General features: G+C 37.6%; 2 protein-coding genes and 1 long non-coding RNA gene across 4 annotated transcripts; 1 reads left to right on the top strand and 2 right to left on the bottom strand.

Annotated features, from left to right (window-relative positions):
* Positions 1–1,527: 1,527 nt before the first annotated feature.
* LOC103408821 (G-type lectin S-receptor-like serine/threonine-protein kinase At1g11410) lies at positions 1,528–7,711 on the bottom strand. 2 transcript variants are annotated; one of them, XM_070822873.1, is made up of 7 exons: positions 6,086–7,711; positions 5,550–5,678; positions 5,253–5,452; positions 2,934–3,144; positions 2,483–2,714; positions 2,203–2,353; positions 1,528–2,121 (listed from the first exon to the last, which is right to left on the bottom strand). In XM_070822873.1, the coding sequence occupies exons 1-7, from the start codon at positions 7,410–7,412 to the stop codon at positions 1,813–1,815; spliced, it is 2,559 nt and encodes an 852-aa protein (XP_070678974.1). In that variant the 5' UTR covers positions 7,413–7,711; the 3' UTR covers positions 1,528–1,812. The 2 variants fall into 2 exon arrangements, with proteins under 2 accessions (XP_070678974.1, XP_070678975.1); XM_070822874.1 differs by having other exon boundaries at positions 6,125–7,711.
* Positions 3,527–4,311, top strand: LOC103408819 (uncharacterized). Its single transcript, XR_011581667.1, has 3 exons — positions 3,527–3,666; positions 3,745–3,865; positions 3,975–4,311. It is a non-coding gene; the product is annotated as an uncharacterized lncRNA (long non-coding RNA).
* A 6,103-nt stretch (positions 7,712–13,814) lies between the features above and the next one.
* LOC139196291 (G-type lectin S-receptor-like serine/threonine-protein kinase At1g11410) lies at positions 13,815–14,296 on the bottom strand. The gene is made up of 2 exons (XM_070821980.1): positions 13,992–14,296; positions 13,815–13,818 (listed from the first exon to the last, which is right to left on the bottom strand). Exons 1-2 carry the CDS (start codon positions 14,294–14,296, stop codon positions 13,815–13,817), a joined length of 309 nt encoding a protein of 102 aa, XP_070678081.1.
* Between the last annotated feature and the right edge of the window lie 12,383 nt (positions 14,297–26,679).

Genomic DNA, 26,679 nt, shown 5'->3' with positions numbered 1-26,679 from the left:
AAGTCACTATCTAACCAATATAGGCCCACTAGACTTCAATTGGTCCGTAGTACTAATTTTATTATTTAGAACGTTTCAAGACATGTTGACCACAAATCAACTCTCTGTCGATGATAGGGTCCACAACTCTACGTAATTTGATCCTGAAGATCCGCACATCAGATTTCTGATCCATAACTTCCCAAAGTTCACATTATGCTTCTAGAATAACATACTAAAATTTCATTATGATCCAACTGTCAAATCTCCGCCAATCACGAATTTAAATGGCGGTCGACGTTTTATTTTACAAAATTATAAATCCAATTCAAGAAGATCCATATGTCAGATTCCCGATCCGTAAGTTCCTGTTATCCTCAAATATTACGTACTATAACATATTAAATTTTGGTGACGATCCAACGATCTAATCATCGATTCATATAATGTCTAAGTTGCGGTCTCCATCAAATCTATAGTCATATGATGAAATTTCATCAATCAGACTTCACATATCGAATTGGGGTATCAAATTTATCCTAGGAAGGTCAGGGGTTAATTCGGCCCACGCGCCGCCGACTTGTCAAAAAATTCAACTAATTCCAAAAATTACCAAATTTTACAGGCATGTAGATCTCAATGAGGGGAGTAATTTTTATACCTGTGGCTAAGGCCAATTTGGCCTGGAAATGCCTGAAATCACTCACAAACAGCCGGAACCCTAGAATTGGGTGTGCTTCGATTCGAACTCCATACTTGCTCCGACGTCTCCAAGGTTGTTTGGGCTTTATTCCTGGGTTCAAGGAGAGTCTAATGGTGGTGGTAACAGAATGAAATCGTTTCACAAATGATGAATCACGACGAGGTTTCCCGCGGCACCCATGGTGTGTTTTTCACCAAACTACAACTAAATTTCCTATGATTTTGGGTGGGAATGGTAGAGGAGATGTTGTAGAAGAGGTTGTAGGTGTTGGTTAGTGGTGGTTCAACCGAAAAAATAATGAAAACCGCCGGAATTAGAACCGGGTCAAAGCTAGTTAGGTGGGTCGACGGGAAAGGGGTATTTTTCCCTCCTTCCTTTTTCCTTTTTCTTTCTCCTTTTGTTTCCTCCTTTTCCTGATTGGTTGCTTCCCCCCCCCCCCCAACTTTATTTATTTATTTTTTTTTTCTTTTCAATTTTGATGGTCCACTTAAGCCCATATCGATCTGGGCCCTTACCCACAAAGTGGGAGATAATCAATTTCTAAAATTTATAGTATCACAACTTCAAACGTCTGTAATTATACCGTTATAATCCGGACTCGCAAACGGCTTTCGCCTATGCGTTCGTAGGATTGAGCTATATTCAAAAACGTTACTTGTGACCTCAAAAGGTCAACGAGTAAATAATAATTTCCCAAACTTCACTCTTCGTAACTAGTTTAATTGAAATCTAAATTCAAATAAATTAAAAAAAATTCTCAAAAAATAATATAAAATCTCAATACTACAAATACGTAGATTATAACAATGAAATCCAGGGACATGATTTCACAAGCCTGGTCAGACTGATGCTGAATGTTGCAAATAATTTATAGCTTGTATTTACAACAAGACAAATGATGAGTATAGCTGATGTAGAACTTAGATCCCCAATTATAGGGCATATATTTTATAACGTGTATTTACAACATGACAGATGATGAGTGTTGCAAATTAATATAGAACTTAGATCCCTGGTTATAAGGCAAATTATTGAGTGAAATCGGGGTATATCCTCTCTTCTTATCTCACTCATCATGTGATTCTCAATTGAATAATATAGTCTGTCTGATTATAAGTCTGGTTCTCCCCTTAGCGACCTTCTGCTTCTGTATAGGTCATGTCATTTACAGAGCAAGCTCCATCAGTATTGGTTGATGGGTCTCCACTAGTATGATAACCTCTCTTCAACAAAAATCCAGGTTGCTTTGGTGAAGGAATTGCTGCATCATTACCCAACATGGAAACCACTGCTGACATGAGTGGACGATCCTTCGCTTGCTCTTGCACGCACAAGAGGGCAATGTGAATACATCTTAGAACTTCATTGACAGGGTATGATTCTCCTAGAGATGAATCAATGATTTCCAAGGCTTTATTTTCCTTCCACAAGTCCCAAACCTAAAAACCATTTACAAATTAATCATCAAGTTATAAAAGCAGATGGAGAGAAGTTTGGTAATGTCTTAATGTTATGCTTACATGTCCAATTATATTTGAGTAAGGACTATCTTGGTAGTAGCCGGTGTTCTTTCTGCCAGTAACAATTTCTAGTAGTAAAATGCCGAAGCTATATACGTCAGACTTTACTGAAAAAAATCCTTCCATTGCGTACTCTGGTGACATATAACCACTGAAACAACAAAATAAAATTGCTTAATTATCACAGCTTCTTTCTGTATTATTCAACAAAAGTTAATTGTACTTGTAGGGATGAAACTTTTAAAAAACAAGTGTACTTTCAGTTTTGAATGAAACTTACTATGTCCCAACCACACGGTTTGTATTTGCTTCAATTTGTTCAGCTCCAAATATCCTAGCCATACCAAAATCTGAAATCTTGGGGTTCATAGCAGAATCCAACAGAACATTGCTGGCCTTTAGATCTTTATGGATGATTCTTAATCTCGAATCCTGATGAAGATATAAGATCCCTCTAGCAATCCCACAGATTATCTCAAAGCATCTTGTCCAATCCAAGAACGCCTCTTTTGCTTTGTATGGGAAAAAAAATAATCAAAGTAAATTAGATTGTATTCTTGCTTGGTTCAAGGTTTCTAACCGACAATTTTAGATACACAAGTTAAAAGAAAGGCAGTTGTAACTAAGTTGAGTTAAGAGCATTCAATCCTACACCTGAGGTCCTGAGCTTGATTTCCCCTCCACAATATTGCTTGTATAAAAAGAATAACAAAAGTGAACGAAAGACATACCGAAAATGAAAAAGTCAAGACTTTTGTTTGGCAAGTATTCATAGATCAGCATCTTCTCTTCATCTTGAACGCAGCAACCCATGATCCTTACAAGGTTCCTGTGTTGGAGCTTTGAAAGCAGCACAACTTCATTCTTAAACTCTCCAATTCCTTGGCCAGAATTCTTGGCTAGTCTTTTCACTGCTATGTCCTTTCCATTATCAAGCACACCCTGAATTTATAATCCAAATTCAACTTATAGTGCACTTACCTTTCAGGAAAATTATCAACATAATCGTAGCTCTATATATATATATCCTCCCCTTGAAATTGCATTTATACATTAACAAAGGAGTAAAACTCAATGCATATGCATAAAAATGCTTTGACTACTTCAAGTGAAGGAGAAATGCGATTGAAATAACAAAAGATTGCAGTATTTTGAATTATTACTTTAATCTAAAGTAAGGTTTTCAATTGCACTATTTTGTTGTATTTACAACTCTGCCACTATTTTGTTTGTTGACCAAAATGCCCACAATTTTCTCCAGAGGGTTTGGTACGGTTGGGAATCGGTTTAGACGCGCTCTCCTCTCACCTCTATTCCTCTTTCTCTCCTACGCGTGCGCTCTCCTGTCATCTCTCATCCCTCCTCTCGCTCCTTCTCTACTGGAAAACCCACAATGTTTCATCTTCCTCTGCTCTTCTTTTCTCTCCGATTCCCGTATCTCTTGATGTCAGAAAGCGTCTTACGGTATGTTGAATTTCTCGAATTTCCCTTTATTTGGGCTTCCTCTATCCTTTTTGCGTTTGATTGGGAGTTTATAATTAGGGTTCTTGGGATGTGAGAGTCGATCTTCCTAGCGCTGGCGGCAACGGCCGGAAACAATATCGGCAAAATTCTGCTGAAGAAGGGCACCGTCGTTCTTCTTCCTCTCTCTTTCAAGCTCAAGGTAGGTGCTTTCTCATTGTTTTTGTTTGCCCATTTTGTCCTTTTTGATTTTGTGATTGCGTTCGAATGGGGTTGAGTTGATGGTCTCAAATGACTCCTTATCATCTTAGGCATCTTCTACAACTATTGCATGTGAAAATCTGCTTCAGATGGAGTTCTTCGTTTAAATTGGGTTTTATTAAGTTTTTCATGTTTTTCTAGAATTCTTCGTTATTGGTCCAAATATTTGTTCAGAATGGAATTTTGGGTAATGATCATTTTCCTCAGCATTTTTTTGTTTCGTCTAAGATGTAGTCCGACAATTGCTCGGGTGACAATGTCCATTGGTGAGATTGGTTGGATTAGCCCACTTTTTGGTTGGTATATGTTTACTTATGCGGCTTTCTGTATATATTAGACTTCTCCTGCTGTAATTTAACAGATTTAATTGTTACTTCATTCAACGAATAGCTCTTCAGTTTCCATTTTGAAATCGGCATTGTTTACTTTCATATTGATTCACCATCACCTAACAAGGTTTCTTTGGACCCAAAACAAATCATAATTAACTATTCACTAATCTATTCGCTAATCTGCTGCTTTAGTGTCATTGACTTTTTAGATTGGGAAGCACCATACTGTTTCCAATCAATTAGTTTGATAGGTGCTTAACAATTTCCTAGGGTGGGAAACACTTGCTTTTTCTGTGTAGAAGATTAATACCATGCAACCATCACTTGTATATAAGTAGTATGGCTTAACAATAGGTTTGTGAATAGATTTCCACACACACACACACACACACACATATATATATAAGTAGTATGGCTTATCATATATAGATTTAAAACTTTCTACGTGTTTTATACAGTTTCAAAATCCACATCACTGTGTGGGATAATTGTGAAAAGTCGAAACAAGATAGTTCCCATCACTTATCGATTATTGATTGGGTTTGAATTTTAATGAAATATATTTTTGAGTCAGCCTTTCCAGTCTTTATTGGACGGGTCTCTTGATTTTTGTTAAACTGTAATGGTCTTGTAATCCTATTGTTTGCAAGTGTCAATAGCCTGTGAGCTAAATGTTAGCTTAGCTTGTAAGCAATATAGTTTGGATATATATCCTTATGGATCACTACCTTGTATTTTTTCTGAAATCATTAACAAAGATTCACTTTTTCTGTCTAAGATCTCTCTCTCTCTCCCTAAATCTTGCTCCCTCTCTCTTCTTGATTCTCTTTCTTTCTCTGCAAGATTTCTTCATTATGTTCTTCTGTTTAAACTACAAGGGTGAGTAGAGGTAAAAATAATTGATTTGGAGTGCAGATGGCTAAAAAATAAATCTAAGAAATGTCTATTCAAAGTTTGATTTATGATTTGAGACATTATCTGAGGGCAACAACGTACCTTATAAACGGAGCCAAAACCACCTGTTCCAAGCTTGTTGTTGGAAGCGAAATTATTTGTGGCCTTAACTATGGTACTTAGTTCAAAGAATGGTAATTCAGAGTTTATTCCACTTTCATCAATATTTGTTCTAGCAGAAGAATCTTCCCAGGCGGTTGATGCTACGGTCACATTGAAAAATTTATCCTGACTTCTCTGACCTGTGATAAAAGTACATAAACAGATAATGTTGTGTTCTTATATAATTCATAATTGTGAATGATTAGAGGGCAACCTAGTAAAAGGAAATTTGTTTACCTTTTCTCTTCCTCTTTACCAACCAACATGCAAGGGAAAACAAGAGGAAGAACAATAGACCACATGCTACTGAAACTTCCAGCTTCCTCTTCTTGCCAAAAGAACTGTTTGACTTCTTTGCATTTTGAGCTGCAAATATACAAGCATTTATTTCCATGTTTAAAAACCTTGAAAAAATTTGGGAAAAAAAACCTTGTAAAAAGCTCCAATGACCATAAGAACTAAATTTTTAGTATTAATTTATAGAAATTTCTGAATTTTTTTATAAAAAAAATTAGTACTCTAAAAAAGTCATCTTACACTCTTGATGAAACAATTTCACTTTTATTATTTGGCAAGAGATCAGTGCCAAATGATTTTTTTTTTTAAATGATAACAAACGTACAATTACCAAACTAAATAATAATTCCTCAAATTTTTTAATGAAATAAAGAAAGAAGATTTTTTTTCTTTTTTATATGGAACCTTGGCGTTATGAGGGGAATTATTGATAAGGAAAAGAGAGGAGAGAAGATAAATTGATAATGGAAATATACCTGAAACATTTGCATGAACTCGCACATATAAATCTTGACCCGTATCCAAATAAGTCCTTGTGTCCATCAAGTCCCCATGCCATGTTATACAGCCACTCCCTCCCTGCCTTTCATCTGCATTTGCGTATGCCGTGCAAGAACAATTTCTCAGGCATTCTTCTTTACATGCTTCCCGACTCCTACTCATGTTCACACGTGCCGTAGAAGTGTCCGGCACCTTCACACGTTCCAACTTCACGAACCCTTCCCCGTTTTGGCAAACGGATGATCCTTTTTGCCTCACGCACCCGCCTGACCAATCTCTCAAATACCACTCATGTCGCAACTTGGGTTCGAATCCAGGTAGGCATTTGCACTCAAATTTATCGGCAAATTTTGGGTATGGGTCACAAATGCTATTCGGACCACACTTCCCGTAAAAATCACACTGCCCATCCGGCGCGGACCAATACTGGACCCATTTATTATCTTGCCATGCGGACCGTTCAATGTTTCCTGATTCATCGATCACCATCTTTACGAAGATTGATTCATAAACAACACTATACATGATGGATACCTCATCTTGATTGTTCTTAAAAGTAACGTTGAAGAAGATCTTATTTTGCATTTGAGGCACCCCGGACCATCTTTCACCGATCCAAGGTCCAGTCCGCCACAATGGAGTCTGACCCATGTATAAGAACCCCTGTGGACTCTCACTTGGCTCTATCCGGTACGAACAGTTGCCCATTCCCGGGTCATCCTGGGATTTCCAAGATGTGAGGAACCAGTTGAACCCGGATCGCCTGTCCAGCCCAAGTTTCATAACAGGAAGCATCGTATTTGTGGGATAATCAAAACCTTGCCACAACACCTTTTCACTACTACCGCCATTAATTTCAACTACAACAAGATTTCCCGTATCCAAAAGCTTGGCTATCACGGAATTGTTTGGAGAAGAGACGGTGAGATTAGTGGACCAGATAGGGGTATTTTGGTCCTCCCCATACAAAACAAGGCCACCGTGATCTGCATGAATGGCTAGAAGTCCAGTTCCAGCAGTAGGAACTATGGGGTTTTCTCTGTTTGCAATCCAAACAATGGTTTGGATTGGAATTTTGTTGTACCAAACTCCGATGTAACGGTTACGAGAATTGCCTGGCTTAAAAAACCCTAGTGCAAAGAATTTAGTGGTGGAGAGAAGAACGTCGTCCTCTCTTAGGGGTTGGTTTGGTGTAATGGCGTCTAGGGTAACCGAAATGGAAGAGGGAAGAATCACAAGGAAGAGGAGCAATACAGTACTGACAAAAAAGTATTCAGTAGAATTCATTGTTAGCTTTCTCATGGAGGAGTTTAAGTGCTAAAATGGCTGCTTCTTTTGACATGCAGAAACAAAAAGCCGGAAAGGTTGGATTTTGTTTTCTTGGATTGAGTTTCAGTAACTCTAAGGGCATACGGGCGACTTCCAGTCGTTGATGCAACGGTGAACGCACCCTCGATTTCCAGTCGTTGATGCAACATGAACTTACACGCAACTTCCAGGCAAACATGTGGACGAGACATAACAATTCCCTCAAACTGATCCTAGCTAGAAAGTTCCACTTCATCAATTCTGACCACACCAGTTGTATTCAGTAGATTGATAAGACAAATTGGCTCCGAATGGGGCCAAGTACGACCCGTAGTGGCCAGGGAGAGAGATGTTCACGCTGTTGAAGAATGCAAAAATATATGTCGAAAAATTGATAAATAAATTACAATATATAATAAATGATTTTAACTTTCATTTTTGTCATAAAATTCAACACCCCGTAATGTGCTAGTAGATAGTAAAATGCTAGGTGTGATTAGTATGGACATTATGGTAAAAGCGATCTGTTATAAAATGAAATAAAGGTCAACCAATTTGAAAAGTCTTGGAATTTATTTACGGGAGTTTTAACGAAATACTTTTGGTACTGTTTACTTTAACGAATTTACTCTAAAAAGTCACTCCTCGTACTATTCACTTACAACATCTTTTTGTCATTTTTGTTAAAATTCAAAGTTTTCAAGTCATTTTCATTAATTTTCCTTTTATTTATTTGGCAAGCAAAGCATCACAGATCAACATCTTCTCTCCTGTACATGAAGTTTGACTAACACAAATCTCTCATTCTTAAACTCTAATAAATGTGAATGTGTCATATGTAGTGGACGGATTTACATTTCAAATCCAAGGCTGTTAGCAATCAAGCATCCACCATAGTACAAACAACAACAACAATAAAGTCTTATCTTATTAAGTAAAGTCAGTTGTATGAATTCTATAATGTCATTGTGCTCGATTTCTCGCCAAGTTTTCTGTTAGCTAAGGCCCCACCATAATATATGTCACATAATTTACAGAATTAGCTAACTAGACTAGTATAATTTCTCTTCAATTACGTTGTAATCGAGACCAATAATTTTGACATGCCCTGCATGTCAATGCACTAGAAAGAAAATTGGAACCTACTTATTTGAGGCAAAATTTTTGTGGTTAATAACCTTTTACAAGCTACCAATAGTTGCTTAACATACAGCATTTCGGAATATCTTAAGAGTTTTAGCGAGGTTCTACGCTACTACATCTCACATCGTTTACAAAATTTTATCCTTCAGTATTGTGGTGATGGGTCTCCATTGTTATATATAACTCCAATAAAAATGCTGGTTGTTTTGGTGATGGAGCTGCTGCTTCATTACCTAGCATGAAAACAACCACCGACATTGTTGGCAGCTCAGTGGCATACTCTGTTAAACCTAATATGTTCATGTGAATCAAAACGCCATGAAAACACTAACCTTGAGAAGCCATTCTCAATAGCACAACAAGCCACGAATTGCAGCAAGCACACGAGCACACTAAGAACACAAGCAAGGCCGCCTACACACTCACCACCATTGTATAACTCAAACCTCTGGGGAATTCTTTTGGGTTGTTATTTAGTGGTATGTGCAGGGACTTATGTTTAGTATTTATACTAACTCAATCCTAATGCATCCTCCCGCCACTTAGTACTACAGTCTAATGATATTCTTCTTCACTGGTAAGTGAGAGGTTTAGATTCGATTCTCGCCAAAGGCAAATTTGAACCCTATTATGAGGCATAGCCCACTCTGCCACCCCCTTAGTGTAGATAATATCGTTTGTTAAAAAAAAAACCTAATTCATCCTCCCATAATGATGTCAGTAGGACTCGTTATTGTACGAGGAAATAATCTACCAAATCTAAATCAAAATAGGATAATATCAGGAGCTCTTATTCTCCAAGAATAACTAGAATATTATCTTTACATGGAACCCAAGTTATAGCTTATAACTAAACTCTAATCCTACTTACAGTCCATAACAGGGCAATTTAGATGCATCTCACAACTTCGTTGACAGGGTACGATTTGCCCAGAGATGAATCAACAATTTCAAAGGCATTGCCTCTTCTCTCCACAAGGAATCTCGATTTGAGTAAAAAAACTTGAGAAGTAATGCAAAATCTCTACAAGAGCCCGCAAAGTGCGAACTCAACGAGCTTCAATAACTATTATTGTTACATCATTTACAAAAGAAGAACCTTTACAAATTGAAGAATCCAGACCACTGTTTTTCAAGCTAAACGTTGCCTTTTTCGGATGTGGAAGAATCGTTTCATTCCCCAACATGAACACAACATCTAGCATGGTTGGCCGGTCTGTTAGGTACTCTTGCACGCACAAAAGCCCAATCTGAATGTATTTCATAACTTCATGAGTCGAATATGACTGCTTCAGTGATGAATCAATTATGTCCAAAACTTTTCCTTCTGTCCACAAATCCCATATTTGAAACAATTTTGAGCACAATGTTTAGATCATTGGACTACTCGAAAGTTAGATTCATCGTCTGAAAAATTATTTGTTTACTTACTATTCCAACCAAATTCAAAGATGACTTTTCGAATTGGAAGCTGTTCTTCCTTCCACTAATGATCTCTAGTGCCAAGCATCCAAAGCTAAACACATCGGATTTTGTGGAATATAACCCATCCATAGCATACTATGGTGACATGTAACCGCTGCAATCACACAATATCAAAAAAAATGTATATATATATATATATCGGTTCTACTTAATTTTATTTTTTTTATAGGGAGAGGAGACAATTACTAGGTGCCAACAACTTTGTTCGTGTTTGCTTCAATTTGGTCATCCCCAAACATTCTTACTATGCCAAAATCTGATATTTTTGGGTTCATTGAACCATCCAGTAATAATTTATTCAACTCTTTTGCTTTCTTCTGCCAAAGTTTAAATTCGTGGTTTACCACTTCTTTACGTTACCAAAGTGGATAGACTAAATTATGTTAGTGCCGCCATTAGAATGCCAAAGTGGATAGACTAAATTATGTACATGTTAACCGAAAAGCTCATCCTATTACGCTGTTTTGTTTTTATTTTTTTCTGTATTTTAGGGTTCATTTAAAAGTGTTTAAATAATTGAAAGTTCTTTTAATAAGAGTGCTTTGGTATCAATGATCTGTAAAAATGCAAGTAAATATTAAAAAAAACACTTAAAATGCTTCTACAAAAAGCACATAACAAAGCCCTTATTTAGTTTGAAAAACCATATAATAATATACAAGAGTTATGCTAGACCATTATAATTCTATTGCTGGGTCAACATTATACGCTTTTCTTTTGCAAGAAACAATTTTATAGAAAAGAAGTAAAGAGCAAATATCAACAAATAAATAAATAAATGTAGGATTGGAAACTAGTCAAGCCGAACCGAATACTATTGTGTTTAAATTTGGCTTGATTAATTTTTTCGAGCTCGCAAGTAGGCTTGGCTTGATTCTTATGAGATATGAGCTAGAGTCAGTTTAAAAAATTCAAGTCCAATACCGCACTCAAACAATTTTGAACTATTTCTAATCAGTAAAAACTTTTGCACTATCATAAGAGAGTTTTATGCATAAGATTTGACTACCATCTCAAATATTTTTGATATAATTTTATGTAGAAATCACTATAATATAGTTTTATGTAAAAATCACCATTTGTACAGTGTTTTGTATAAATCACCGTACAGATAAGAGGATTATAATTTTTAACAAAGGTTAATCTCAATTTACTACTCTGAAGTTTCTTGATTTTCAACATTTGGTACATGAAGTTTTTTTCATCCCAGAATGGTACCTGAAGTCATAAGTTTGGGACAGTTTCATACATATGTTAATATTGCTGTTAAATCAGCAGTTAACTGTGTAGGAAAAACCTTAGTTATTAGCATGCATACTAGGTCACGATGTGAAATTAGATAAGAAAGACTTACCTAGTGCAGCCATGGTTACTGTTAACACACTCAAGAATTCTTCTACTCACTCAAGACCTTATGTTCCAATGGTGATAGAACCCTAATTACAGAATGTTTTCTTTGTGAGCAGAGTCCTTTTATAAGTATAACCTTTGCCAACTTCCATCTGTCGTGGAGTGTTGGTTCTTTACAGTTATTTGCAGTTTCAGATTGCAAGTTGTTTCCTGATCACAATCACCACATATTCCTTGATTATAGGAAGCAGTTTTGCACGCCGCCAGCACCATAGTTTGATCTCGTACCACAACTTGCACACACTACCGAAATCAAGTTCCGGTCCTGGTTCGTCTATATGAATGAGAACACATGGTCCAGCACCTCCTCGAGAAAGGAGTTTGCCATTTTCGGCATTTCCCCCAATTGAATCCATGATCATTGGAGCAGTCATTATCGCAGCAAAATGGAAGTCTTCGTAATGTCTACCGGAAACGTCGTCTCCGCCACCATGGCCAAGACCGAGGCCAGTAAGATCTTCTTGAGGCCCTGCGATCTTTGCTTGGTTTCGTCGTCAACAAGAGTTAAAGCCTTGGAAATTGAATCACTCCATGCTTCCTGTCCCAGACCAAAATTTCCATAAAATCCCACTTTGGTGAAGATTTAATAAACATTTGTCCAATGGTTAAAATAGCATGATTATCTGTTCCTTCAACCAAGCATCAACAAAACCAAGACACCATCCAGCCGATTGAGAGAGTGAGAATTTCAGATTGGGCAACATGCTTGAACCACACATGCACGATGGAATTTGAAGCTCCAATTCAAAAGATCCAAAAAACCCAACTCCACCAACCAACACAAACACAGAGAAGAGAAATACATATTAGTGGAAGAATTATAGTGCCCACGATAAAAATAAACTGCAGCAATCACCATACAAATTTTGTACATTCTTAAAGCATTAGGATTTTTTATTAATTCATCCGACCTAGGGGCTTGCTAACATAGCTTTGATACCAAATGTTGGAAAAACCTTAGTTATTAGCATGCATACTAGGTCACAATTTGAAATTAGATAAGAAAGACTTACCTAGTGCAGCCATGGTTACTGTTAACACACTCAAGAATTCTTCTACTCACTCAAGACCTTATGTTCCAATGGTGATAGAACCCTAATTACAGAACGTTTTCTTTGTGAGCAGGGAGTCCTTTTATAAGTATAACCTTTGCCAACTTCCATCTATCGTGGACCGTTGGTTCTTTACAGTTATTTGCAGTTTCAGATTGCAAGTTGTTTCCTGATCAGAATCACCACATATTCCTTGATTATAGTAAGCAGTTTTGCACGTTTACAACTCCCACCAGTTTGTACAATTGGCAAATGCATTTCTTTCTTATACAATTTAATTTAGTCCAATTAGGTTTCTTACAAACTGGTGATATGGCGCTATTAAGACAACTCCCACCTTTCAATTCAACCTTCCTGCCGCCGATTCACTGTCGTTGCTCCTGGGCACAACCACCTTAGCAAATCCCCTCAGTCGTCGCTCCTGGGCACACCCACTTTCGGTTGTTGGTCGAAATCAGGTCCCTCGGGGATTTGGTTCTTCGAATTTGCTGAAGGAGGGTTTCCGAGGGCTAGGTTCCTTAAATTTTTTTTATCAGAACGTGATCCCGAAGGAGGAGGCGAGTTCACGGGAGTAGGCGCGCCGGGGGGAGGGGGGGGGGGACGCGCGGGGTGAGGTAGGAGACGCCCAGAAAAAAAAAGAGTTAAAATTTTCTTTTTTTGTCACAGAGAGAGGGAGAGCGTAGAATTGAAGAGGAATTGAAGGTTGGTGTGCGGAAGGGTCGGTGCAGAGGTGGGAGAAGGGAGAAGAGACGGAGGGGGTGAGGTAGGAGAAGCCTTGAATTTTTTTTATTTTTAATGTCCACGTGGGCCCATTGACACGTGGCGCTTAATTATTATCCACGTAAGCATCACGTCACCAGTTAACGGTTGATTTAATAACAATTTTAACAGATGTATGAAACTCAATTTTTAGCGTGAGAACTTATATTAATTTCCAAAATTTATGAGTACTCCAAAAAAATCATCTTACACTCTTAATGAAACAATTTCACTTTTATTATTTGTCAAGAGACCCGTGCCAAATGATTTCTTTAGAACGTTAACAAACGTACGGCTCCCAAACTAAATAATAATTCCTCAAATATTTTATGAAATAAAAGAAAGAAGAGTTTTTTTTTCATGGAACGTCGACGGTACGAGGAAAATTATTGATAATGTAAAGAAAGAAAGAAGATAAATTGATAATGAAAATATACCTAAAACAATTGCATCAACTTGCACATATAAATCTAGACCCGTATCCGAATAAGTCCTTGTGTCCATCGAGTCCCCATGCCATGTTATACACCCACTCCCTCCCTGCCCTTCATCTGCAATTGCGTATGCCATGCAAGAACAATTTCTCAGGCATTCTTCTTCACATGCTTTCAGACTCATACTCATGCTCTCCCGTGTCATAGAAGCGTTCGGCACCTTCACACGTTCCAACTTCACAAACCCTTCCCCGTTTTGGCAAACGGATGATCCTTTTTGCCTCACTCACCTGCCTGACCCATCTCTCAAATACCACTCATGTTGCAACTTGGGTTCGAATCCAGGTAGGCAATTGCACTCAAATTTATCCGCAATGTAAAAATCACACTTCCAGTAAAAATCACATTGCTTAACCGGGGCGGACCAAAACTTGACCCATTGATGCGCTTGATCTTGCCATTTGGTCCGTTCAAGGATTCCTGATTCATCGATCACCAATTTTGAGAAGATTGATTCATCAACAATACCATACATGACGGATACCTCATCTTGATTGTTCACAAAAGTAGCGTTGAAGATGAAAATTTTCGTCATTGCAGGCACCCTGGACCATCTTTCACTGGTCCAAGATCCAGCCCCCCACCAGTGGCGAAGCCAGGAATTCTTGGGGGGAGGGGCGAAATTTAAAAAATTTAGGGTCCCGAAAAATGTGAACATTCATTCGAGGTGTAAGTCTTGCATTTGCAAGAAGATTATTTGAACCACCCGTAATATTCATAGGAGAATTTGCACTAACCGAAATATTCAAAAGAGGATTTGGACTACTCAAAATAGTCGAAGGAGGGTTTGAAAAACAATATTATTTGAAGGATGATTTAGCACCGTTTCTCGTTGTATCGTCCTATTACTTAACTGTATAATTAGCAAAGTTTTAAAAGATGTTAAGCTCTAGTCAGACGATGGACATGACTTTACACTTCGGCAAGGACCTAGGCAAATTTGAATAAATTTATTATACACCGTATAAATAATTGTCTATTTATTATATAGTTTGTAATATCCAAAAAACATTGATTATAAAACATATAATATATAAAAATATTGACAAATTTTCTTCATTACTTTGTTGAATTTGATGGTAAGAGAAGAAAAAACAAATAATTACAAGTTTTTAATATTTTACAAATTATTTTTTGAAGCTCGTATAAATTATAGTGAATTTTAAGATAAATAACAGTGTCAAACAAGTGGTTTAATAAATATTGAAAGATTGGTCAAATTAATTGGACAATAATTAAAAAATAAAATAAATTCCAATATAAATCAACAAAAGCAGGTTAGGTGGCGCATATTGGTTGGCCAATATTTAAAAAAAAAACAAATTGTAAAGGTCACGTGGGGTGGGATGGGAGAGAGAGAGTCTCTCTCTTCTTCCTTTCTCCTCTTCTTCGTTAGAACCAAACCAGAACATTTCCAATATCCAGAAGCTGCTAAATGCAGATCTTCATTCCTCATTTCTTTGGCCTAGGTTTTTTTTTTTGGAAAAAAAAAGAGAGCCCGTGATCAGCCTGTGCTGTGATAGAACAGGGAAACCCAAAAGGCCAGAAAACCAAACGGAATTTCATCACTTCCGACGAGATCGGAGGGGCGGAATCGCCGCTCCTGTGCTTGATTTCCGGCGAGGGGAGGGGCGGCTGCCACTCCTCGTCCTCACGTAGCTTCGCCACTGCCCCCCATAATGGAGTCTGACCCTTGCATAAGAACTGCTGTGGACTCTCACTTGACTCTATCCGGTACTAACAGTTGCCCGTTCCCGGGTCATTTTGGGACTTCCAAGATGTGGGGAACCGGTTTAGCCCGGACTGCCTGTCCAGCCCGTATCCAAAAGCTTGGCTACCACGAATTTGTTTGGAGAAGAGACGGTGACATTAGCGGACCAGAAAGGGGTATTTTGGTCCTCCCCATATATGACAAGGCCACCATGATCTCCATGAATGGCTAGGGTATTAAGGATAGTTGTTTATCTTGATTTTGTTGTAATTAGTCATTGGATAGTTAGTGATTTATGTTGTAATTAGTCATTGGACAGTTAGTTTGGTATTGGATAGTTATAGGTTAGTTTTGATGAGCTATCAAATATAGCTCTCTGTATAAATACCAAATGTACTATAATTATTCATTCAATGAGAATACTTTTCTAATATGGTATCACCTGCCTTTGTCTTTTGACTTCTCCCTCTTCGATCCAATCCTTCTCGCTTCTCCCTACAATTTTTCTCTTTTCTGATTCTCTGATTCTCTGATCGATTTCTCGATCGCGTTTGATCTCTTCAAGTTTCTCTCATCAATTCAGCCATGGCGTATCCTTCGTCGGAATCGGCTACACATGTTCATCCCATTCCGACTTCTTCCTCAAACCCTAATTCTTCTCTTTCTACCTCCATTATGATCCAAAACATCGGATCTATGGTGCCAATCAAGCTCACCACTACAAATTACTTGACCTGGAGTGCTCTCTTTGCCCCAATCTTCCGTCGCTACAATCTTACCGGTCTCATTGATGGATCTATGGCGGCACCGCCTCAATTTCTTCTTGATTCTTCCGGTAATCGCAATTTCAACCCTGACTATGTTTCTTGGTATGCGAATGATCAAAATATTCTCATATGGATCAACTCTACACTTTCTGAATCCCTAATTCCCTATACTATGGGTGTAAATTCCTCTCGAGAGCTATGGTCTAAGCTTGAATCGTGCCTTGCAGCAGCTTCTCAATCACATATTCATGAACTCCGATCTCGTCTTCATAATATTTCAAAAGGTGATTCCACCGCCTTTGCTTATCTTCAACAAATTGAAGACATTGCTGATGCTCTTGCCAGCGCCGAAGCTCCGACTGAAGACTCTGATCTGATTTCTATAACTCTTCATAGCCTGCCGCCGGAGTATGATTCCTTTGTTGATGCGATCCAATTCCGTCTTGGCTCTACAACACTTGATGAGTTACATGGCTTACTTCTAAGTAAAGAAATTCAGCTTACCACTCGCAAGAAAGCTACTACATCCTCTGGCGTTTTTCAGGCCTCAATTCGAATCTTGCATTATCCTCTGGCATTCTTCCTACACCGACTTCCAATACTGGCTCTCAGGCCTTTCTTGCTCAGAATTCATCTTAGTTTAATCAGTATCAAGGTTGTTCTCAAGCTCGCATTTTGTCTAACCCTAGGAATTCTCAAAATAAGGGCAATTTCTCCGGTTATTGTGGTAACAGTCAGCGTCCAAATTACTCTCGCTATACTCAGAGGAACAATTGTGGAGGTCGCTCGGGCTTTAATTTCAGTGGCAGAATATCAACTTGTCAAATATGTCGTCAGTATAATCATGAAGCCTATGATTGCCCTCATTGTATGAATCCTCAGTTTGGCAATCGACATTCTTAGATGGCTATGTGTGCTAATCCTTCACAGAGTACTTCTCATTCCTGGCTTCTTGATTCAGAAGCTAGCTCACATATGACAAGTTCTCTGGCGAATCTTCAAAATCCAGCACCATACACCGGCCCTGAACAAGTCTACATTGGTGAAGGTTTGCCTATATCTAATTCTGGTTCTACCTCTATATCTACTCCTCATCATCGTTTTGATTTGCATGATGTGTTACATGTGCCTGATTTGAAGCAAGATTTACTCTCTGCAAATAAATTTACACTTGATAATTGGTGTTCAATTCGCCTATATCATTTTCACTTCGCTGTGAAGGATCATATTTCGAAGAGGACGCTTTTTAAAGGACCTGTGCAAAATGGATTTTATCCATTCATTACATCTGTCAATGATGGTTCACATAAGATTTTTGCAGCTACTATCAAAGCTTCTCCAGAGATTTGGCGTCAAAGATTGGGTCATCTCTCTTTCAAAGTTTTACATAAACTTGTGTCTAAGTCTAGTATTCCTCTCACTACTATTATGAATAAAACCTTCTGTTCAAATTGTGCATTGGGTAAAAGTTCAAAACTGCCATTTGTATCAGCTTCTAGTGTTACCACTAGACCTTTGGAACTTTTACATGCAGATGTTTGGGGTCCAGCTCCATTTCTCTCTGTATCTGGTTATCGGTTTTATCTTTTTATAGTGGATGATTTCAGTCGATATAACTGGTTCTTTCCGATCAAATGTAAATCTGAGGTCTTTAAAACCTTTGTTGAATTCAAAGTTCTTGTCGAATCTTTGTTAAATACTAAAGTTGTCACTTTACGATCTAACTCTGATGGTGAATTTCTTAGTTCCGTGTTTATTCAATATCTTAAAGACAATGGCATTCATCATCAACTCTCATGCCCTCACACACCAAAACAAAATGACTGTGTGGAGCGCAAGCATAGACATTTAGTATAAGTTGCTCGCACACTTTTAGCTGCTTCTCATGTTCCTCATGTTTACTAGGTTGAAGCATTCTCCACAGCATTTTATCTCATAAACAGGTTGCCTACTATGTCTAGATCCTGTCCTTGGGAACAACTTTTCAGCAAGCCTCCAGATTATACAACACGTAAAGTGTTTGGGTGCAGGTGTTTTCCTTGGCTAAAACCTTATGTAGCTTCCAAACTTGAACCCAAAAGCAAGCCCTGTGTCTTTCTTGGCTTTAGTCTCAATCACAATGGCTATAGATGTCTTGATCTTCAATCCAACAAGATTTATATTTCAAGGCATGTCATCTTTGATGAGCTGACTTTCCCATTTCATCAAGTTTCTCCAGTTTCATCTTCTTCATCCTCAGCCTCAATCTTTTCCTCTCCCATACCTTCAACTCTTACCTTCACCAAATTCCCTGCAGCATCTTATCCTATGCAACTTGTAATCAACCTAAATCAATATGCACCTTTTTCTACTTCAACTTTTTCACCTCCTCTCCCTCATTCTCCTCACCCTGTCTCTCCTCATTCCTCACACATATCACCAACCCCACCTTTAAACACTCATCCTATGCAAACAAGATCAAAATCCAACATTTTTAAACCAAAAGCCTATTCAGCTACCAAACACCCTCTTCCTTCCCAAATTTCTGCAGATAATCTTCCTGCTACTTATCTCCAAGCTTCAAAACATCCTCACTGGAGACAAGATATGCAAGAGGAATTTAATGTCCTGGTTCACATAGGCACTTGGTTTCTTGTTCCCCCACATCCTTCTCATAATCATGTTGGTTGTAAATGAGTGTTCCGTATTAAAAGGAAAGCTGATGGCACTATTGACAGATACAAGGCTCGTTTAGTAGCCAAGGGTTTTCATTAACATGAGGGTTTAGATTATACAGAAACATTCAACCATGTGGCTAAACCAGTAACCATCAGGCTTCTTCTCACACTAGCATCTCAGTATGATTAGTTTCTCAATCAGTTTGATGTTAGTAATGCCTTTTTACATGGTAATCTATCTGAGAATGTGTTTATGCAGCAACCATATGGTTTTCAAGATCCTACAAAGCCCCACTATGTTTGCAAACTTCACAAGAGTCTTTATGGACTAAAGCAGGCTCCTCGCGCCTGGTATGAGAGGCTTCATGGTGCACTTAAATCAATGAGATTTCATGGATAACATAATGATCATTCTCTTTTTGTCAAGAATGAACCTTCTCTGGTTTTTATCCTAGTCTATATTGATGACATCTTGGTCACGGGTCCCTCTTCACAGGCTTGCAAAGACACAATAGCTCAACTGAGTTCTCTATTTCCAATCAAGGACTTGGGTCCTCTTCATTTCTTTCTTGGAATTGAGGTTAAAAGGTCATTATCTGGTATTTTTATCTCACAACCCAAGTATATTCTTGATCTACTTACCAAGACCAACATGGCTGGTGCAAAACCATGTGCAACACCTCTCAGTACATCAAAACTTGACCACTCTTCTCCATTGCTCTCTCATCCAGATGAGTACAAATCAATTGTAGGAAGGTTACAATACCTTACTTGGTCTCGACCTGATCTATCCTTTGCTGTTAACTTGGTCTGTCAGCTTATGCATCAACCCAGACAGTCTCACTTGCAGGCAGTTAAAAGAATATTGAGATACTTGAAGGGCACTCTTGATTTGGGACTATGGTTTCCAAAAACATCATCTTCACTCATTACAAATGCCTTTTCAGATGATGATTGGGCAGGGTAAGCCTTGGACCGAAGATCAACTGGAGGTTATTGCATATTTCTTGGAAACTCTCTTATTAGTTGGAGTGCTAAAAAGCAACCAACAGTGGCTCGCTCATCCACTGAAGCAGAGTATCGATCTCTTGCTAACACTGCTGCTAAGCTTTCATGGCTTTGTAAATTGCTTGTTGATGTTGGTCTATCTCTTCCATATCCACCAAAATTGTGGTGTGATAACATTTCTGCGATTTCCTTAGCAAAAAATCCTTTATTTCATGCAAGGACTAAACATGTGGAGATTGACTATCATTTTATCAGGGAAAAAGTTCTCTCTAAAGCTGTAACTGTTCAGTTTGTATGTTCACATGATCAAATTGCAGATATATGTACTAAATCTCTGTCCAAGTCTCGTTTTCTGTTGCTTAAGACAAACTATCACTTCGGTTGCCCAAGTTCAGTTTGAGGGGGCATATTAAGGATAATTGTTTATCTTGATTTTGTTGTAATTAGTCATTGGATAGTTAGTGATTTCTGTTGTAATTAGTCATTGGAAAGTTAGTTTGTTATTAGATAGTTATAGGTTAGTTTTGATGAGCTGTCAAATATAGCTCTTTGTATAAATACCAAATGTACTCTAATTATTCATTCAATGAGAATACTTTTCTAATATAGGGCGCGTCCAGTTCCAGCAATAGGGGAATTATGGGGTTTTCTCTGTTTGCAACCTAGACAACAGTTTTGATTGGAATTTTGTTTTACCAAACTCCGACGTAACGGTTATGAGAATTGCTTGGCTTTAAAAAACCCTAGTGCAAAGATTTTAGTGGTGGAGAGAAGAACGTCGCCCTCTCTTAGGGGTTGGTTTGGTGTAATGGCGTCTAGAGCAGCCGAAATGGAAGAGGGAAGAATCACAAGGAAGATGAGCAACACAATATTGACAAAAAAAAAATTAGTAGGATTCATGGTTAGCTTTCTCATTGAGGAGTTTAAGTGCTACCCGTAGCGACTAGGTTGAGAGATGTGCACGCTGTTGAAGAATGCAAAAATATCTCATGTCGAAAAATTGGTAAAATAAATTACAAAATACAATGAATGGTTTTGTTTTTAATTTTTGTGATAAAATCTAACACCTAATAAATGTGCTAGAAGGTGGTAAGATGCTAGCAGGGCCGGCCCTGAGAATTTGGGGGCCCTAGGCGAGTCTTCAAAGTGGGGCCCTAAAGTTCTCGGACCTCCGACTCTTTGTATATTGGTATGTAGTAAGAAGAATTCGCTAATTACATAAAAAGTATATTTCTTCATCGAATATTGATAGGATTAAAAGCACACCATAAAATAGCACACAAATGTCTTATTGATTTTCCTCATTAACACTAAGATTTGTCAATTGTAGCATATGAAAATAAGGGTAAACTAGTTGCTGTCCCTACTGACCAGCCACCGAAAAATAATTATTAGACCAACTTACACTTACCTAAATTCTACGAAATTACTCTTTCTTATGTAGTATGTTAAGAGAATGACGTTTTCAACTTAACTTAGTCCCTAGCATGCAATCTAGAATGGCATCGTAAGTACTGACGTTGTCTTACTTATCCTAGAAATTAGTTCACATGTTAATCGCAATTGACAAGTACTACTCTAGAACATATGTAGGTTCTCATTCGACAAGGGCAGGCACATACATATTCATAGCTTTAGAATCCTAGATATGCTTACTAAGTATGCATCCGTAGAAAACACATAAATAATTCATCAATGAGACAAGTAGTGAATCAATTTTCATCCATTCATAAAAGTAATTCAAACAAAATGTCATAACAAACTTGTAATCATATTTGGGGCTTCAAAACAGCCCCTAACTACTAAGAATTTAGTTACACATTATTATCAAATAAAACCAAAAGAAAGACATGAGTTTGAGAAGATAAAACCGAGAGAAGAGAATGTCAAGATTTCCTCCTTCCTTTCCTTCCTTCCCCAACACTGCTGCCTTGTCCTCTTTCTTTTCTTTTCTTTTTTCTTCTCCTATTCCCCCCCCCCCACTTTGCAGCTGCAACCTGCACCTTTTTGTTCTTGCTTGATATCCCAGTTTTGTTTTCCATCACTCACCCCACTAACAATCATTTAGTGATGACCATAAGTGAGAGGAAATGGTAAAACAATTGTAACTCTTTGGGTAGCCTTTATGCCCATTACTCCCACTTAATTCTCATCTTTATTTCCATTTCCCCTGATATTTGAATAGGTATCAGCTGACTTGTTCTTGGCTGCATCAGTTTTGGATGTTAGACTTATTGGGTTTATTGCTTTCATTGTAGTTACAAACTGCTCAGTCTCTTGTGAACCTTTTAGTGTTAAAATGGCCATAACTTCTTCTACAAAAATGATATTAACAATCTGCGAAATGCTCCAGAAAATAGACATCCGTAGATTTCCAAGCATATAAGGCTCATTCTCTAATTCATTCTGAGCTGTTCGCAACTTGCTTCCAAAGTCAGCTGATCTGCACAGGCAGTTTTGACGAATTTGTTACTAAAAATCCTATTTGTGCTATTTTTCTTTTCTTGGCTTGACAAATCCCACAAAACACAAAAACAATGTAAATAGCTCAAAAATATAAGGAACTAACTAAGAAAAGACAAGTGAATTTGATGTAAAATATATATAAATATGAGCTTATCCAATATCATTATAAATTAATATCAAAAGAAAAAAAAAATATATACTAACATTACTTAATATTCCATGTCACATGTCTTTAGACGCAAATGCACTAAGATTGAGAGTGAAGAGCAATAAAACTTGATGATCAAGAGAGTAAAAAACAATAAAACTTGATTGACGAATATAATAATTCAACAACGCCTAGTGGTTCTCTTGTGTTCTTTCTAAAATCAACACACACTAGCAAATCAAATTTTAGAATAACCTAGTTTAACAATAAATTATTGAAAAAGAAAATTTAAATTCAAAGTTATGGTTACCTCAAATTACAATCTTCAGGACCAAGTGATAGTTGCTTAAACATTCAACAGAAATAGAAAGACTGGAAAGTTGAAAGAAAAAGGATTACAAAGTTATGATTATTCTGGTTTTTGTTATTTTTTTTAGGTTATTTTCAAAAGCAAAAGAAAAAAAAATGCATTTGGACAAATTGAGGCCATTAATTTCACTAGCTTCTTACAATTGGCCTTTGTATGTTTTTTATTTAAGAAACTCAAGTTTTTTCTATTTATACAATTTTTATTTAAAATATTTTTGAAAATAAATAAGAATTTAAACATAAACCACTCACTACCATGAGGTTTTTTTTTTTTTTTTTTCTAAAGTTGAAAATTTTAAATTCATTCAAAATTAATATTTGTTGAATTATTTTAACTCCTTTTGATTCTTGTAATTTTACAATTTTTAAAGAGCAATTTATCTTTAATTTTAATCTTTAATTTCATAGATTTGAAAAACGCAAAAACTAATACCTACAAGGTGTTTCGAACTGCCCACCTCAATGAAAACAGAGTGGAACCGTTTCCACTGCACCAACAAAATAATTGTGGTGTTTCTTACGTTTTCTTTATTTATATTTTATATGCAGGATGTATAAAAAAATTTGGGGGCCCCCCGAACTTGGGGGCACTAGGCGGCCTACCTCGGCTACCCTCAGGGCTGGCCTGAATGCTAAGATGTGATTAGTAATTTAGTAATGGATACTATGGTAAAAGCGATCCGTAATAAAATAAATAATGGTAAACCAATTTGAAAAGTCCTAGGATTATTTATTTGGCATTAAAGCATCACTGATCAACATCTTCTTTCCTGTACATGAAGTTTGATTAACACAAATCTCTCATTCTTAAACTCTAATAAATGTGAATGTGTCATATGTAGAGGACGGATTTACATTTCAAATCCAAGGCTGTTAGAAATCAAGCATCATCCATAGTACAAACAACAACAATAAAGTCTTATCTCATTAAATGAGGTCGGCGCTGTATGAATTTTAGAACATCATTAAGCTCAATTTTGTGCCAAATTTTATGTTAGCTAAGCCTCCACAATAGTACATGTCACATAATTTAAAGAACTAGCCAAGTAGACTAGTACAATTTCTCTTCAATTACGTCACAATCGAGACCAATAATTCTGACGTCCCGCATGTCAATGCACTAGAAAGAAAATTGGAACTACTTATTAGAAGCAAAATTTTTGTGGTTAATAACCTTTTACAAGCTGCTACCAATAGTAGTTTAACATACAACGTTTAGGAATATCTCAGGAGTTTTAAGTTTAGCGAGGTTCTACGCTACTACAAGTCACATCATTTACAGAATTATCTCCTTCAATACTGTGGTGATGGGTCCCCACTGTTACAACTCTAATAAAAATGCTGGTTGTTTTATTGAAGAAGCTACTGCTTCATTACATAGCATGAAAATGACAGCCGACATTGTTGGCCGCTCGCTCAGTTGCATACTCTGTAAATCCTAATATGTGCATGTGAATAAAAACAGCATGAAAATACTAGCCTGGAGAAACCATTTTCGACAGCAGAGCAAGCCACGAACTGCAGCAAGCACACGAACACACTAAGAACACAAGCAAGGCCTTTTGCACACTCACCACCATTGTATAGGTAACAACTAAGGATGGGCAACGGTTATGGCGGGCGGGTAACCGCGGTTATTTACCCATAACCGTTTATATTCATACCCCCATAATCGTTTACCTGTTGGGTAATTACATAAACGATTATACTCATACTCATAACCGTTTATAAACAATTAACCATACCCATAACCGTTTACCTATTTAACCATAACCGTTTACCTGTTTACCTATTTTTGAACCCGTTTATCCTTTTTCACCCATTTACCCTTTTTTCACCCTCTACATGTTTTTTTTTTAACAACTTGAAAATTATAAAAGAAAAATTTGTCATAATTTTTATTTTCTGACAATTAAACACCGTTATAGTCTCAGTCTTTGAAAGATAGTTTTGATAGGTATGAATCGTACAATGTGAGGAATCAGAAGAGGGCGACATAAGCGAGAGAGAGGGCAGAGTTGCTTGGAAGAGCTGTATTAAACCCGAAATCCCTTTTAACATTTTGTTTACTGCTTCAGTATCATGTATGTCTTCTAATTTTATATATGCCTATGTTACATATATATAATATATAGTTTTCTGCTTCAGTATCATGTATGCCTTCTAATTTTATATATGCCTATGTTATATATATATATATATATATATATAAAATATTCGGTTGGTTCGGGATTACCGAACACTTTTAAAGATGTGGCCGAATCGCAAGCCGAAACTTTTGGGATCGGTTCGGAGATGAGAGAGAGGGCAGCAAGGAGGGAGAGATGAGCGGGGACGGGGCGTTTAAGACTCTGAGTTTCATGAAAAGATTGAAAATTTAGGGTTTTTACTTTTTTTTTTAATTTTACATATATTAAATTAAATGGGTAAATGGATATCCGTTATAACCGCGGGTAATAACCATAACTGATGGATACCCGTTATAACCGTGGGTAATACCCATAATCGCCCATTTAAATTTCACGGATAAACAGTTATGCCCATAACCGTTTATTCATCCAAACAGTTACCCATAACCATAACCGTGAGCTTTAAATGGACGGATAACCGTGGTTACCCAAACCCATAGGTATTTTGCCCATCCCTAGTAACAACCCACCGTAAAAATTTAAGTGTAAAATTACGAATTTGCCCATGTGTTGGGTTTTATCAAATTGGTCCAGTTCTTTGGGCTGTGACAAGCCCAAAACCCAACCCATTATTCCTTCCCTCTCCCGTGATCCCCCACTATCTGAACACTCTCTCTTCTTCCTAATTCTTTTCTGCATTCACTCTCTATATCCGAGAAGGACCAAACCAACTTCTAGAAACTTGAACTTCGAATCTTTAGGACCTAGGGAACTCACCTGTAAGGTTGCATGTGGCATCTGTGCACTTTTACGTACTCTGCCATTGACACTGAGAGCTTGAACTCTCTTGAATTGTCATCGCAGGTATGAACTATTTTTCCTTCTTGGTTGTGTTGGTTTCTAATCCATCTAGACGAGTATTATGTGGAAAAATCTGGGGTTTAACTCTCTGCATGCACCTACTCTTTTGGTCTCAGATGTCGACGGTGAACCCGTGGTTTTTTCCGGCGATTTTGAGGGTGTTGACAATCGAAATCAATTGGACACGACCCTAGGTCACTAGATACCTTGTTGCATGTGAATTTTGGTGGAAGATCATTGAGATTTATTATGCATGCACTCTGTTTCCTTTTTCCAGAATCCGGCGAGGAAACCCGACGGGTTTCGTGACGAATCCCGGCCAATTCTGACACGGTCAAGCCAATTCTGACCCGACAGGTTCCAGCATCATTGTTTAATGTTTGAATTGTGATTTTTCAGCAAGTTTAACCCCAGATCGAAGTTGGGAGAATTTCCGGCCAAAAAGCCGGTGTTCTCTTTCGATGGGTCCGGTGACCCACGAGTAACTCGTGTCGTCCCAACCCGCATGCCAACTCAGCCCAGAGCCCAAATGATTTAGCCCACAACGGGCTAAGCCCGCCCTTTTATTTCATAGCATAAGCCCAAAACTTAAAATTAAAATAGGCCCAAGTCCTTTTACTTAACCCGGCCCAAAGACCCTCGGCCCAACCCAACCAAACATGTCCAACCCATTTGACCCGTTGACTGTGACCCATTGACCGTTGACTTTATGGTCAACGTTGACCGTCGACTTTTTCGAGTTTTTCGATCGGGACCCTTCTAGACTAATTTCGACATTCTGATTCCAAATCTACACTCCGTT

This window comes from Malus domestica, chromosome 05 (genome assembly GCF_042453785.1).
Source record: "Malus domestica chromosome 05, GDT2T_hap1".
Classification (NCBI taxonomy): domain Eukaryota; kingdom Viridiplantae; phylum Streptophyta; class Magnoliopsida; order Rosales; family Rosaceae; genus Malus; species Malus domestica.
The sequence above is the reverse complement of the archived record's forward strand: the minus strand, read 5'-3'. Positions and strand labels throughout refer to the sequence as shown.